General features: G+C 37.7%; 1 protein-coding gene across 1 annotated transcript in view; it reads left to right on the top strand.

Moving 5' to 3' along the window:
- kcnk2a (potassium channel, subfamily K, member 2a) overlaps positions 1-14,355 on the top strand; it is a 53,750-nt gene extending 39,395 nt beyond the window's left edge. Inside the window, exons 6-7 of the mRNA XM_052153204.1 lie at positions 664-803; positions 12,026-14,355. Coding sequence (XP_052009164.1) covers positions 664-803; positions 12,026-12,349 — 464 coding nt within the window. The 3' untranslated portion in view covers positions 12,350-14,355. The remainder of the gene's footprint in view (positions 1-663; positions 804-12,025) is intronic.
- Positions 14,356-15,755: the final 1,400 nt, after the last annotated feature.

Raw genomic sequence — 15,755 nt, 5'->3', positions numbered from 1 at the left:
AGGGTTGAAATTGACAAATACAGTCAACAATTCAGTTTGTGTAAAAATGTACAAAATGGAATAAGATTCTTGTCTTCCTCCCATGCTGTAGAAAGTTACATTAAGTTCAATTTCAAATTAAATTAGTTAATAATTATAAACACTTTTTATATTATGTATAATGTATATTATTTTATAATATTAATTAGTTGAAAATCATTTAAATAAAAAAAATGACATGTCAAAAATATTATATTGTTTTATGATTTTAATTGTTGGATACAAGGTAACATTTGATGTGTCTTAAACTAGTTACTTTTCATGTTTATTTTATGTTGATAATAGTTTTTCTACTTAATATCAGCACTTGTAGATCACTGCATATTATATAACATTAGAGGACCTGAACTACATGGAAATACTTCTATGTGTATTTTTAATGTCACGCTGTCGCATAGTTGGATCTTGTATTCTTGGACTTCAAACACTTCTGCGAGTCTAAACCATCTGCAAAAGCATTTCCGAAGAGCCAAGTACATACAAAGAAACAATGCTTTTCTAATGCCGTCGATATCTTATTGGAACTTGGATATGCTTTTTTTTCCAATGATTTGAGGTGAAAAACAAGTTCATTATTTCCTTTTTCTCTCTCTTTCTCTATCATTTTCTCTCTTACTCTTTTAGGAGGGTCTGAGATTGAGTATCTGGAATATTATAAGCCAATTGTGTGGTTCTGGATCCTGGTGGGTCTAGCCTACTTCGCTGCAGTTCTCAGTATGATTGGTGACTGGCTTCGAGTCATCTCCAAGAAAACCAAAGAGGAGGTATGTGTTTACTGCTACACTCTCAGGCAGTAGAGCACACTGGTTCCGGAAGCATCTTTCACATTCATTTTCTCCATAAAGATTTCAAAACATTCATCTATAAAGAGCTTTAAGCCAAACCAATCCTTGATTGAATTGTAGCAATCACAACCAACTTGATTTGAAGCAAAAAATATCATAATATTCATAAAAATATTACAAAAAGTCTAACATCGTTTTGACTGCATGAACTACTCCTATGAAACAATGCAAATGTGGTAATCAAATAAAAGATACTGTATGTATGTATGTACATATATATATATCCTGGCCAGAAAAGCCTTCTCTGTTGGCAGGGATGGATTACCGACTGGGCCAATGGGGCCAGTGCACAGGGGCCCTGGAGTACCAGGGGCCCTTGACTGCCCTGGGCTTTAAGGTTGCGCGATCCAGTTTGGCTATCCCCTCAATCGAAAACCCATCAACAATGAAAACAACAACCCGCTCAACAACAACTTTTGACCATGATAACGATTTATCAGTTGGGTTGCTAGGAGACATCTCTAATGAGAGCCAAACACCTGCTAAGCTAACGGGAGCGTTGCAGTTCCGAATATCGGGGAATGGAACGTATTTATGGTCGGAGATATCAAGTAGGAATATCCCACGTCCAACTTAAATGGAACGCAGCATAACCGTGTACCCTGACTAAACAAAATTTATTGCAAGCAACATTTAAATCACAAATATTATTAGATAGATTTTTCCAGGTATTATAGACCTCACTGGTAGATTCAGATGAAAAATGATGATTTTTGAATGTCTGTTCGGGAGATGTTCATTTCATAAAGCAGTCATGCTGCAGTTAAAATTAGGCTTGCTTGTCGTTTCAAGTTCTGGCTTTCATGCGTGGACGTGTTTTTAAAATGTCAATTGGTATTATTAGTAAGCTCTTTTATTAATTAAACAAAAATAAATCGCATGACATGGTCTTGGAAAATATCTGAACGATCGGACAGATGTAGTTGTATCATGTCACTAATAACTATACATGCCGATGTGTTCATGTCGACTAATTTTGACTCACTAAACAACATAAACAGAACTAGCGGTTGGCATCAAGGTTGGTGGAGCTCCAGGTCACACCTACTGATGACATGTACCAATAGCAGTAAGAAGGAGTTTTGCTATCGAATAGAAGTTATCCTAAAAGTTCGCCACAGGGAGCTGTTACAAAACACCAAAGTGAACACAAAAACACCTTCAAAAAAATCGGTCTTCGATTTTGTAGGAAGTATATCAAGGCCTTTAATCACCAGCTTCTTATTCAAATAAAAGGATTGCGGTGCTGTATATAGATAGACATGTATGTGTGTGTGTGTGTGTGTGTGTGTGTGTGTGTACGTGTGTATGATGTGTGTGTGTGTATATATATATATATATATATATATATATATATATATATATATATTAACAATCTTTTGATCTGAAGGAGTTTGCTTAAATGTTTGAAATTAGTTTTGTAGACAAAAATATAATTGTGCCACCATATTAATTTATTTCATTCTAAAAGTACAATTTAATTTTAAAAAAAGTTTTTGAAATGTATGACTTGGACCAAATAATTAAGAAAAGCAGCCAATAAGTGCCCAACATAGATGGGAACTCCTTCTGTACTGTTTAAAAAGCATCCCAGGGTGATACCTCAAGAAGTTGGTTGAGAAAATGTCAAGAGTTCATGTCTGCACATTCTAGGCAAAGGGTGACGACTTTGAAAATGCTAAAATATAACACAGTTTTTATTTATTTTGGATTTTGTTTAGTCCCAACATAGTCCCATAATTCCATTTATGTTATCCCATAATTTGATGACTTTACTATTATTCTAAATTGTGGGGAAAAAAATTATAATAAAGAATGAGTTTCAAAACTTTTGTTCAGTAGTATATGTGTATATATATATATATATACACACACACTGTACAGGACACAAGAGGTGATCCCTCGACTCATCTGATTGGGACAAACACTGAAATGCAGACAGATTAATGGACTGATTTACAAACTGAGGAAACAGAACATTAGGATGAATTTATGGATTAGGCCGAAGCACAGTGCCAGAATCATCCGGCAACCAATGCATGCATAACTCACTAACAGACAATGCATGTAATTCACTGACTCAATTAGTAGAAGGGATGGCCAACAGAAAGGAAGTTTTCAAAGATACCCACTTAAGGACAACCGTCAGTAAAGGCTCGAAAGTCAAGCTCAAGTGGTAAATCCCACACAGGAAAATAGGGGTTGTGGGATGGCTTTAAAACATCTCGCACCCTTTAAAAAACTACAAACAATATTATGGGAACCAAGAGTAGAACCATTAACTGGTACATGATACGCAGAAATGGCTGCAACTTATACCTTTCATGTGGAAGCTGCCTTTTTCCTGAGAGAGAGCCACTGAAGGAACTGCATCCCTGACCAATGTAGGGACAATCCTTGAGAGCTTGGGGGGCCGGTGTTGAAACTAGAGCATACCCCCTGCTCAGGTTAGACATAACCCAGGGATCTACTGTTGTGCTCCTCCAGTATTGTATATGTTGCATTAAACATTCGGTCGCTGGCCCAAGCACTTCAGGCTTTATGGATGTGACTTTTAGTGGCAGTGGGGGGTATTGGCGTGGTCCCCTTGGCAACTGCTGAAGAGGAGGCCAAAAACAGCAGCACGGGGCCTCTGAGGGCTCTGAAGCGGTGGTGTAGGATGCTGGCAGAAGCATTGTTCTGGCATTGTATAGTGATGGTGATTTTGAGAAGCAGGATTGCGCTGCACCTGTGTCAGCTGGCGAGTGGCCTTACACAATTTCACCCTCTTTTCCAGTAGTTCTGGAACATTAGGCCCAAATATGTGCCCAGGAACAATTGGGTGGTCCTGCAGAGTTTTCTACAGTCTCAGGCAGTTTCGCCTGAGCAAGCCATACAGTACTTAGCGGAGGGCATTCAGAAGAGTGGCGGTAAGTGTACCTAGTTTAGGAGTCACATGGCCCATAGTCAGAAGAGCTGTCTGCAGGAACTGAGAAATTGAGGGGTCACCGTTTGCTGACTCCAATGTACTGGTGGTAGCGAGGAGTAATTGACAGTATGTAATCTCGGCGCAGGTTATATAGGCATAAGATGTGTTTGCCTTTTTCAGCAGCGAGTCTGTGCAACCACAAACGTAGGGCCTCATCAGGTGAAACCACCAAGGCTGCGACAGGCTGCTCTATTTCTCAAGTCAAGTCATGTGGTTTTTATTGTCGTTCAACCATATACAGTTAGTTCAGTACACAGCGAAAGGAGACAACGTTCCTCCAGGACCATGGTGCTACATAAAAAAACATAGGACAAACAGAACCACATGAGACTAAATAACATACCTATATAAACTGCTCGTGCAAATGTGTGCAAAAAGTATGGGACAGTACAAGAAATTACTAAATATTAACAGGAGAATAGGCACAGTGAGAGACAGTGCAGCGCCGACCAGTACACAGTAGTGCAAAAAGATGGAAGTTTCTAAAAATGCCAAATGTAAACATAACATACTATGAGATAGTGTTCTATGCACATAGCAGTTATTGAGGTAGCAGCCAGGTATAAAGTGACAATAATTAAAGTGCAACTCAGGACACGTGTGTGTGTGTCAGTCCAGTCTCTGAGTATTGAGGAGTCTGATGGCTTGAAGCTGTTACACAGTCTGGCCGTGAGGGCCCGAATACTTTGGTACCTCTTGCCAGACGGCAGACCACCCCAATGGAATCTGCTTCAGCCATAGATGCTAGTGTACGAGTGGTCTTTGATCGCCACTTTGGTGCACTAGACCCTGTGAAGGCATTAGAAAATGCTGACACAAAACCTTTGCGTGGTGACATAGCAAAGGACGACGCAGCTTAGAACTGTCTAAAAAAGACATTGGATTGGGCTGGTTGGGCAAGTGACTTGTCCAGCCCTAGACGGGCAACCGCCATCCGGAGCACAGCCAAAGTGTTATCTGAAGAGGATGGAGCCTGTCCTGATGACTGAACTGAATCCCGACTAGAACCCCCCCAGCTGAAAGTCTAGACACAGTAGCATCCATCTGATCATGAAAAAACAGAGTTTGAAGCACTAGTAGAGAGTGCCTCCAAGTCAAAATGACATGAAAGTAAAAGGGAGTCAAGAAGCTCTTCCCCAATTATTTTACTTGAACTATCCTCATCCTCCTGTGTTATAGTTACAGGAGTGGCAGCCCAGGCTGAAGTGATTGAAGGAGACTTTTTAGCTCTAACATCTCAGAAGAAATGATAGAAATGGTTTTAGAAAGTGAATTCTCCTCCATACAATCACTCCTTGAATTTAACTTTTTCTTAGAATGGGGGGGGTTTGGGGTGCCGGAAACGCACAACGTTTCCGAGTCCGTGTGGTGGGGGTAACTCCCACTCCCGAGTTTCACCGTTGAATTAGGGTCTAACCCAGCTAGACAGAACCGCCTCCTGCACCTGCAGTGCAAGCACGAGTCCATGATAGACTAAATTCTCAAATGCTGAATTCCCAAACAAGGTGGACAGACATCATGGCCATCGTCAGGGAGAAGACTATTGGGACACAGCTTACATGTCAAAATATGACAAAATAATCCAATCCGGTTCCAAAAGGCTTTGAAGTGTGCTGTCACAGCTTGCGAAGATGATACTTTGCTGCTCTAGAAAGCTGCAGCTGACAGCCTGGAATCTCTATTAGGCAAGAAAGCGAAAGAGGCTGAACGCTGAGCTAATGTGGCTATTATCCTCGAGGCTCAGTCAGTGTCACTACGTGACTTTGTTGGTATATTTTCTCGACCTATCTAGTTGACACTTCAATAATCCACTAGTATTTAAGCACCACCTCTTGAGGTCTGGAGGAATTAAACAGAACTCGACATTCGTAGATGTGAGCCACAGCAATCAGTGGTGAGTTTAACAATGCTTATTGGCACACGCAACAGCATTCAGCCATCATCAGTTGTCCAGACCGGAGCACGCGTTCAAGCTTTTCTGGCTATAGTTTAGTAACACTGCTTTGCTAAGTATGGATCACCTAGTTTAGGTGAGCATTTGATCTAGTCTTTTTCAAACAAATGTATTTATATAAATTACTTAGTTGTGTGGAGTGCTATCAAATCTAAAGATAGAAAAATGATCACCGCAGTTATGACAGAAATGTTGTCAGCACATATGCACATAAGGCAACAAAAGAGAATTCAATTTGGAAAACTGACCGTTCAACGGAAATGTGCTGAAAAGTAAACTTTTTTCACTATTCTTGAGGTGTCTAATGATCGTGTCTGTTCAGGGACTGTAGGGCTTGGAAAAAAAATTATAACATGAAACTGAACCTGCAGATATCCTGATTATTTAGTTCTATATAGCTGTGAGCCAGCCCGAACAGCATTTACTCAGTTTGTTCTTCTTTTGCCAATGATTATCTGCACAAAACTCTGGATCCTGCACTGGTTATCGTGTGCAAATTCACAATATTTGCAGTACAATGTTTTCCTCACTGAATATGATGATATTTTGTAGAGAAAATGGAAAGATATAAATTTTATCTCTTTTTTTTCCAAAAAGAAAATAAAATTTAAATGCTTTCTTAAGTAAACATGACCATTGATTTCATATCTGAATTGATAAAGTTAGAGGGCTTTAGCAGATCTAAATGATTCTCCTCAGTTTTCATAATTTGTAAACACTAGGCCGTGATGGAGCGCGGCCAGCACTGAATCAGCTGATCAGCGGGAGAGCAAGATAAAGGTCAGCTGGAGATGCCGGTTGAAAGAGAGAGAGAAGCATGTGGCCACGTTGCATATTTGTCTGTGTTTGTATACCTTTGTTTTAAGTTCAGTTTCTCATTAAACTTTGTTTACTGTTCAGCTGGTTCCTGCCACCTCCTTGCCCGTCCTTACCTGTTACAGCAAAATTATTTGTTAATTATGAATATAAGTCATGTTTGTTTTTCAGTCAGATGTAATGAAGGAATGTATGGCCAGACCTTAAAAAATTATAATTAAATATACAGTATACCCTGTGACTTTTTAATATGAATAAATGCAAAGTATTAAAGGGGGTTTTAATGAAAATGTTACTTGCAATGAAAGTGCTAGCTACGATGAATACTGAAAAAAAATTTTAGCTCCCACCAAGTTTTCATCTCTGGCCCCCTCAAGAAATGTCTTCTCCTATAATGCATAATGTACGGTGGCCGAGAGAGCTCAACGTGCTACAACCTAAAGAAGACGCATGCAAATAGAAAAAAACGCATGCAAATAAAAAAACACCCGCAAATTAAGAAAACATCTTCATCAGTTTCACAACACACGTGTGCTCCAAATACTCACAACACAACCAAATACAGAAACGCGCTGCAAAAGCTCACAACACAACCAAATACAGAAACGTGCTGCAAGTAACACAGAGCACAACGGAAATGTTTCCGAGGGAACCAAATAAGTGACGAACCCGGCTGGGACGTGCTTATTGCACGTGAGCATCCCTATGCCCTACTCCCTTCGAAGGGCAGACGGCAGAGCTCTTCAAGTGGGACTTTGGAGTGAGCATGGCGCTAGTGTGCCATTTATGTAGCCGTTTTGAACGCACTTGATGAAGGGAGCAATGAAAGACAACTTCCAACGTAATTATTTTCACCTGGGACGTTCCCATGACAACGCAGCACGTTGTCCATCAGCTGAATAGCTGTTCTGAGGACAGAAGTATAATGCTGTTAACATAACGGTTGCAAATAAATTTATTTTTACTTTAAAAATGTGTGTCAGTGTCTCAACTTTAAAACATTGGACCCTACATTACCTAGACCTTCTTATGAAACTTTTCTTTATGAAAATTTAAACGTAACATGAAACAATTTGAATAGTGTAACTCAGAGCCATGGAGAGAATGTAAAGATTAATATATTTCCTTCATGTTCTTCTTCTCTATCTTTTTTATTTATTTTAGTTTTCAGCTCATTGTTCTTTTCTCATTTCTGATGACATTGAACATATTGTTAATACATTTTGTATATTGTATACAAGTTGTATGTCATAAAAAATTAATATCTGTATGTTTTGCGGAAAAAAAAGGTTAAAATAAATAAAATAAAATAAAGTAGAATTTTTGAGCTGTAAGCAAAGAGTAGAAGAACTATAAAAAAGAATAATATTACAATATAATATTATAATATTATTTCTATATACAATATATTACAATATTATTTTAATATTATAGTTTATTTATAAAAAAAATATATATAGGCTTTCACCTCTTGTCAATATCAGTTCTTTGCTGTAAGCACGTCCCAGCCGGGTTCGTCACTTATTTGGTTCCCCCGGAAACATTTCCGTTGTGGTCTGTGTTACTTGCAGCGCGTTTCTGTATTTGGTTGTGTTGTGAACTTTTGCAGCGCGTTTCTGTATTTGGTTGTGTTGTGAGCTTTTGCAGCGCGTTTCTGTATTTGGTTGTGTTGTGAGCTTTTGCAGCGCGTTTCTGTATTTGGTTGTGTTGTGAACTTTTGCAGCGCGTTTCTGTATTTGGTTGTGTTGTGAGTATTTGGAGCACACGTGTGTTGTGAAACTGATGAAGATGTTTTTTTATTTGCATGCATTTTTTTTCTATTTGCATGCGTTTTTTTCTATTTGCATGCGTCTTCTTTAGGTTGCAGCACGTTGAGCTCTCTCGGCCACCGTAATAATGAGGTTGGAGAACACATGGCAAGAAATACCATTTCTCCATACAGAATCTCTTCAGATCCTTAAAATACCGAGGTCCACGTGGTGGACTCTCCTCTTCAGTTCACCCAAAAGGCTTTCTATGGTGTTCAGGTCAGGAGACTGGGATGGCCATGGCAGAACCAGTGATCCATATTTGTGTTGATTTTGATGTGTCTTTTGGATCATTGTCTTGCTGGAAGATCCAACCAGGGCCCATTTTAAGCTTTCTGGCAGAGGCAGCCAGGTTTTGATTTTATTTATCTGTTGGTATTTGATAGAGTCCATTATGCCATGTATCCGAACAAGATGTCCAGGACCTTTGGCATAAAAACAGCCCCACCACCATATTTAACTGTGGCCATGAGGTACTTTTCCACATGGCTATATGGGGTGATGTCTGATTGTAATTTTGGAGATTTTCTGACCCCAAGACACAACAAATTTTTACAATTCTCAAGCTGTGATCCTCTGAGAATTTTTGGCCAGTCGAACCATCCTCCTCACCGTGCTTGGAGACAATATAGACACGTGTCCTCATCCAGGTCGATTCTTAACATCTCCATTTGACTGGAACTTCTTAATTTTTGCCCTAATGATGGAAATTGGTAATGTTCCTAGTCACCTAGGTGTACTCAAATTTTAAAATATGAATGTGAATATACTTCAGATATATTTTAATCATAAGAATTTCTAGGGGTGCCAATAATTGTGCCACATATATATTGACAACAATATTTGATTTTTGATAAAACTTGTGTTGTATATGCATTTGGCAGACGTTTTTATCCAAAGCGACTTACAGTGCACTTATTACAGGGACAATCCCCCCAGAGCAACCTGGACTTAAGTGCCTTGCTCAAGGACACAATGGTGGTGGCAGTGGGGCTCAAAACAGCATCCTTCTGATTACCAGATAACCAGTTATGTGCTTAGACCACTACACCACCACCATATTTGGAATGAAAGATCAAAATAATAAAGACTTTTACCAGAGTTTATGTGGAAGCACCTTTGTATGTGGTTTATGAAGCTTCATACATTACATTTTCCAATTCATGTTGAGAAGGTCATTATATGTTATTGTGACATTGTTTGCTATGTAATTCACAGAGTAAAGACAGCCAATCACTGATTCGCCCTGTATTTAACTTTTAATTACTCAACAGCATGTAAATTGGCTTCAGACCAGAGACGAATGTGCTTGGAATAACAGGAACAGAAGGTCTTCTTTGTTTGAAACACATAATGAGGCTTTTTCACTGGACCTATTGTGCTTTTCTTGTGAAATCATAAAAGTGCAATTTTCTGATGTTAACTAGCATCACAAAGCACATGATTCATGTTAAGGAGTTGTAATTTGTCCCTCACAAGAAAATTTCTTTCACAAAAAGAAATGTAGGTCTCTACATCTCTACATTCAGCTCAGAAATTAACTATATGAAACAGCAGAGTACAGTAAATCTGAACTTGAAAATGGATCACACTGAATTCTTTAAACACATCTCACTGGGAATGGAGAGGAAGGGAAGTTCAAGTTTAATGTCAGTGAAAGGTCTGACTGACCCAGTTCTGCTGTCAGATTCTCATCTATAATACATCTCTTTTCAGAGTCTTTCAAATGCTGCCAAGTGTAGAACACTTTTGTCTTAGCTCGCTGCACGTTGCATCATGAATAAGCTTCTCAGTTTAGAACTTCTCTACTCCTGTTAGCCACCAACTCATAAAGTAAAAAGAAAGCACTACTTATTAACTTTGATATCACATTGTGTTGTTACTGTATATTAATATGTTTGACTCTTTTTATTACTTTTTCTACCTCTACAACTGGTGTTTTTAGGCTGGAATCAATTATTCCAGTATAAATTTAAGTGGTAGTTTTATGTATGTTAGGGGGCTTCCTGGTAAAAGTTCATCTGGAGATTTCAAGCACAAAGCAGATAGAATATTGGAGAATATTTCGATGTAGAATATCTGTTGAACATTTATTTAATTGTAATAAATTAGAAAATCAAATATAACTGTTGGTAGGTTGCTAGGTTGGTTGGTTTGTTGGGTTGGTTGGTAGTTTGGTGGGTTGGTTGGTAGGTTGCTTGGTTGGTTGGTAGTTTAGTGATTATTTATTTTAATAAAATAGTCAATATAATATAACTTAATTTAGTTGGATATAAAATGTATTATTTGATGCGTTGCAATTCTCCAACGATTCTGAATCAATAAAAAAAAGAAATCAAGTTCAATTTAAACTGCAGAAGTGCAGTGGCACTAATGTGTGTGGCAGAGACAGAGTGAGACACTAAACAAATGGTCAGAAGTGCACATACTATAGCCAAGCGCACACTACAGAACTGATCACAGACTGAATGGATCAACAAACAAAACCATAATTACGACTGAAACTATGATCCTGAAATTCATTCACAAACTTAAGCACATAGCAATGGGAGTGTTTATTTATGATAACACATCAACAAACAAGGTAAAAGATGAGCTTGTGCCCGTTATTACACTGATTTGCTCAGAAAGGGAAAAAAACAGCTGAAAATAATAATGAGACAGTAGTTTTGGAGATGGGTGGGTTTCTAATAGTTTTTTGTTTCCTGCTTTCCAGTGCCTTTCCTCTTGCTCTCTGTATTTCATTTCATGTCTTTTGCTCATCGGGAGAGTGCTCATAAAAGATGCTTGATTGATTTCTTAAGAAGCAAACCTGCTATTTGTATTGTTTTACTATCACCTGTGGTGAGGAAAGAAAAAGATGACATCTGCACTTTTACAGAAGCAGATATCTCCTGTAGCCATCCTGGACCAGCCATCGATAGTTGTGGTTATAGTTAAAGGCTAGGGATCAATTAATTCTAAATTGAATTGAAAAATATTTAATACTGAGCATGTGAATTCATAAAAAAGATTGGTTGGTTGGTAGGTAGGTACGTACAGTGGTAGATTGGAAGGCTGTGGTTTGAAGGTTGGTAAGTTGTTTGGTTGGTAGGTTTGATGGTTGGTTGGTTGGTTATTTGGTTGTTTGGTAGGTTTGATGGTTGGTTGGTTGGTAGGTCTTTATTTTATTGATCCCATTAGGGAAATTGGCAACCAGACCATTCTAAACTGTAAAGTCTCATAAAGGACATTAGAATGGCATTATAACAAGGTACATATGTTCCACAATTCACACGGTATATGTTACTATGAATACAGAAAATTGGAAAGAGTAAACATTTTAAACAAGAGTCAATATTATATGATATTTTACATGACTGGCTGCCGTGAATGCTGCCTGTTCAAATAACTGATGAATTATACAGTCTTAAAGCATTAGGCACAAGGGACTTTCTATCAGGCTCCATGTTGTACAGTGGCTGGATCAGCCTGCATTTGAATGTGCTTCTCATTTCATGAGCAGAAATTGTTTTTAAAGTACAGATTTTTCATAAATGTTACACTGGATTGTAGTTTGCATTAAGGTCCCATCTAAGTATTCCTTCTTTTCCAGGTTGGAGAGTTCCGTGCTCACGCTGCAGAATGGACGGCCAACGTGTCAGCAGAATTCAAAGAAACAAGGCGCCGTCTAAGCGTGGAAATTTATGACAAATTTCAGCGGGCGTCATACATCAAACGCAAGCTGTCATCAGAGATAGATCAAAATCCAGGTCAGGACATGATGCCATGCAAGAGGACCTTGTCCGTTAACTTCACAGATGAACTGGAGAAAGAACCACCCCCGACTCTGACCAAAAACGGCAGCCTCTACCTGAACGGTCTTACCCCAGACTGCCCTGATTGGGGCGAGATCTCCATTATTGAACATCTCAAATAAGGTTGAAGAACTTGAGCCTCAGATGCCCATAGAAACAGAAATATATATATACTGTATATATATATATATGGGTCTACATCTATGCATGAGTTCAAAGTTATATCAAAAACTTTCATATCTAGGCCTTTCTTTACTGGATGTTTTGTGCTATTATCACCATTATCGATGTATTAGAATCATTGAAATGGTGACTTTATGCCTTGTACCTTGTATAATTAATCTATCTACATTTTGTTGGGATTAGGATACTATTCGATGAAGTCAATATTCTTTATCAAAACATGACAAAACAGCTTTTATTATCAAGTGAATCATATTTGTGCCTTATTTGCCATGATGAACAGACTTTCAAGAAGCTGCTTCATGTCGAGTTATAAAGAAAAATGAATATTACTGTTTTTAATGAACCACATCTCCAGCTCTTACATCATCTTATCCAAACACAGAAAAATGTATTTGGTTTTATGATGTGTATTCCACACCCAGCATATGCGAGTGTATGTTTTACAGGGTACCAGGCAAAAATGGGTGAGCGTTTATGATATTGACACAGCTTTTCTCTGTCTCACCTAATTTTATTTCCGTTTTCAGTGGGATGTGCCACCAACAGCATGATTTTGTAATCAAAATCTTTTTCCAATGCAAAATCAAGACATTTTTATGATATTCCTGAAATATGAATAAAATGAGATTTTAGATTCTGATTTTATATGTATTTGGAATGAGAAACATTATGATCATATGATCACCATAAATGAATTAGCTTGACAATAAGTTTATACCTGCTGGATAAAGAAAGTTGCATGTCAGTGCAATATGTAAATACATTTCTAGTAGCCTCCACATGGTTTCAGTTTACTGTAACATAGTTATATTCAAATTTAACTTGACTTTGGAAACAGGTAAAAAGAAGAAAGGCCAAATAGAAATGTGTGTTTTTCTTCACTGGAGAAACAAGCTATGACTTTTCAGACTGTTCATTATCAATTTATTTGATCATAAACTGCTATTTTATCATATGGTTTTAATAATAGCATACATACATCGTGCTGTTTTGACTTTGAAAGAGTACATTTTGTGCTCGAACATTGTTTTATTGTTTTTAGATTACAAAAGATTTATTTTTGACACTTGCATTAAATGAAATATGAATTACAGCATCAAAACCTAATAGTGCATACTTTAGTGCATACGTGTGCATATTCAAACACAGTTTCAACAGTGATGAGTTAGAATGGAAAACTTGAGTAAAGTTTTTCAAAGCAAAAATATTCTGTTTGTTGAAAAAATACATATGCATTGCAGTGTGATGCCAACATTTTTATTGATTTTTTTTTTACACAATTTTCATTGCCTTGATTACTATCTTTATATGCATGCAGGATACTAACTTTATTTGGTAGATGTCAACTGACAGAAAAGTAGTGCCATTCTTATTGTAGAAACATTGTAAAATCATGTTGCCTTTACTCTGACTACACCACTTAGTACTTTACATCCACTTCAAGGAATAGTTCAGCCAAAAATGAAAATTCCCTCTTCATTTATTGAAAATCCACTCTTAAATTATATGAACAAAGAAGGTCATTCACATTTGGATAGCCTGAGGACATTTTCATTTTTGGCAAATTATCCTTTAAGCTAACTTTTCTTGAAACTGCTAAAAGTCTTATAATGGTTATTAAGCTTGGTTTCCTTGTTATGCTAACATTTTAATATTTTCAACCGCATTTGTACATTATTTGTGATGTTTCTATATCAAAACAAGCATATAAACAAGTGATTGAGGACATTGTTTTTATGTCTAGAAAAAAAATGCCACATTGAGAATTTCTGTGGAAAATCCAATCTTCCTTGCAAGACTGCTGCAGATCTATAGACTGCATGTGGGAAAGTGGGCTGCTGGATTGAGCCCTTGTGGGAAAGAGCGATACCACACTAAACAAGTGCCCTTACAAAAACCCCAAACGCAAATCCCACTATCAGACATTCCCCCATAACTCTGTCCCATAGCACTCCCTGATACAGTCAGAAGTTCTTGCCGTCATTATGAGCCAATCAGGTCTGTGCACTTTCAAGCATGAGCAGATATTATGTAAGCATGTCTGAACGTCCAAAGACAACAAGAGCCGCAGTGTGAAAGAGCATTGCCACTCAATAAATCCTCTTGCTATGCCACAAGTCTGATCAGGGTCAGTCGGTAGAGGACATCCCCAGCTCAACTAAAACAACACAAGAGTTTATATCTGTAAAAAGAACTTGTGTGAACTTGGATGACTCCAAAAATATAACAGACCGTCCATCCATCCATCCACCCATCTATCTATTCATCCACCTACCCAATAAACCATCCATCCATTAACCTATTAATCCATCGACAAATTCCTCCATCCATCCATCCATCCATCCTTTTTGCATTAGCTAACAGGCATAAATATATGAAGATGTAGACAATGTTGAGAGATATTTGATGCCAAATATCAAGCTGAACATGTGTCGGTCCTCATTTATAATTCATTTTCATGGCAAGAAGTAAATGTCATAATTTATTATTTAATAAACACTTGCTGTTCCCAGATTGCTTTTTATAGGTTTATTTTTACATTGCACACTAAAGTGCACACTTTTTATCTTTACATGCACACTACAAAGCGTAGTAAAATTTTAATTCCTCATTGTGTTTGAAAAATATTTATCTTTAAAAAAAAAATCATATACAGAAATATACAGTATACAGGAACTGGTGAATGTTTTATTGCTAATTACTATAGCTTCAGGGCTCTGAAAAACAATCAGAATTTGACATTGGTTAAGAGAGCTCTTGTATGTTTCTTTCTCGCTACAGAGGACTTGATGTGCTTTGCTTTCCTTTTTGAGGCTTAGGAAGTTGGCAAGTATAAACAGCTGTTTTTCTACAAATGTTGTTCCCTCTACCTTTACTAAAGTTGTTATCTAGAGCATTCAGATTCTGTTGTACTGCTCTATTTTTAACTTTTACCATGATGGTCCATCTGCTGCTGACATAAATGTAACAGCCTTGGGCCATGTGTGTGAAACTTGGTTTGGAAGAATATTGATTTGAATATTCATGTTCTTGGCTTGACCAGGCAAATGAAAATTAAATTAAGCAAATGAACAATGGTCCAGAATTTAAAGATGCACTCAGTAAATTTTAGCTTGTGCCATCTTGGACTTACAGGGGTACCTAGTGGTGTGGATGCAGCATCATTCAAAATCAATTGTTTTCAGTTACAGATGCCATTGTAGAAATTCACAACCAGCCATGATTCATTTAACCCAAGAGTGAAAGTGGCCAATAAAAAGACGGTTACTGAGATTAAGTAAGTAGTATACAGCTGGTCATGTAATTCTAAGATGGCAGCCCCAATGAGGGCACCCCTGCTCC

This window comes from Xyrauchen texanus, chromosome 22, assembly GCF_025860055.1.
Source record: "Xyrauchen texanus isolate HMW12.3.18 chromosome 22, RBS_HiC_50CHRs, whole genome shotgun sequence".
NCBI classification, from domain to species: domain Eukaryota; kingdom Metazoa; phylum Chordata; class Actinopteri; order Cypriniformes; family Catostomidae; genus Xyrauchen; species Xyrauchen texanus.
This window is presented reverse-complemented; position numbering and strand designations above follow the sequence as displayed.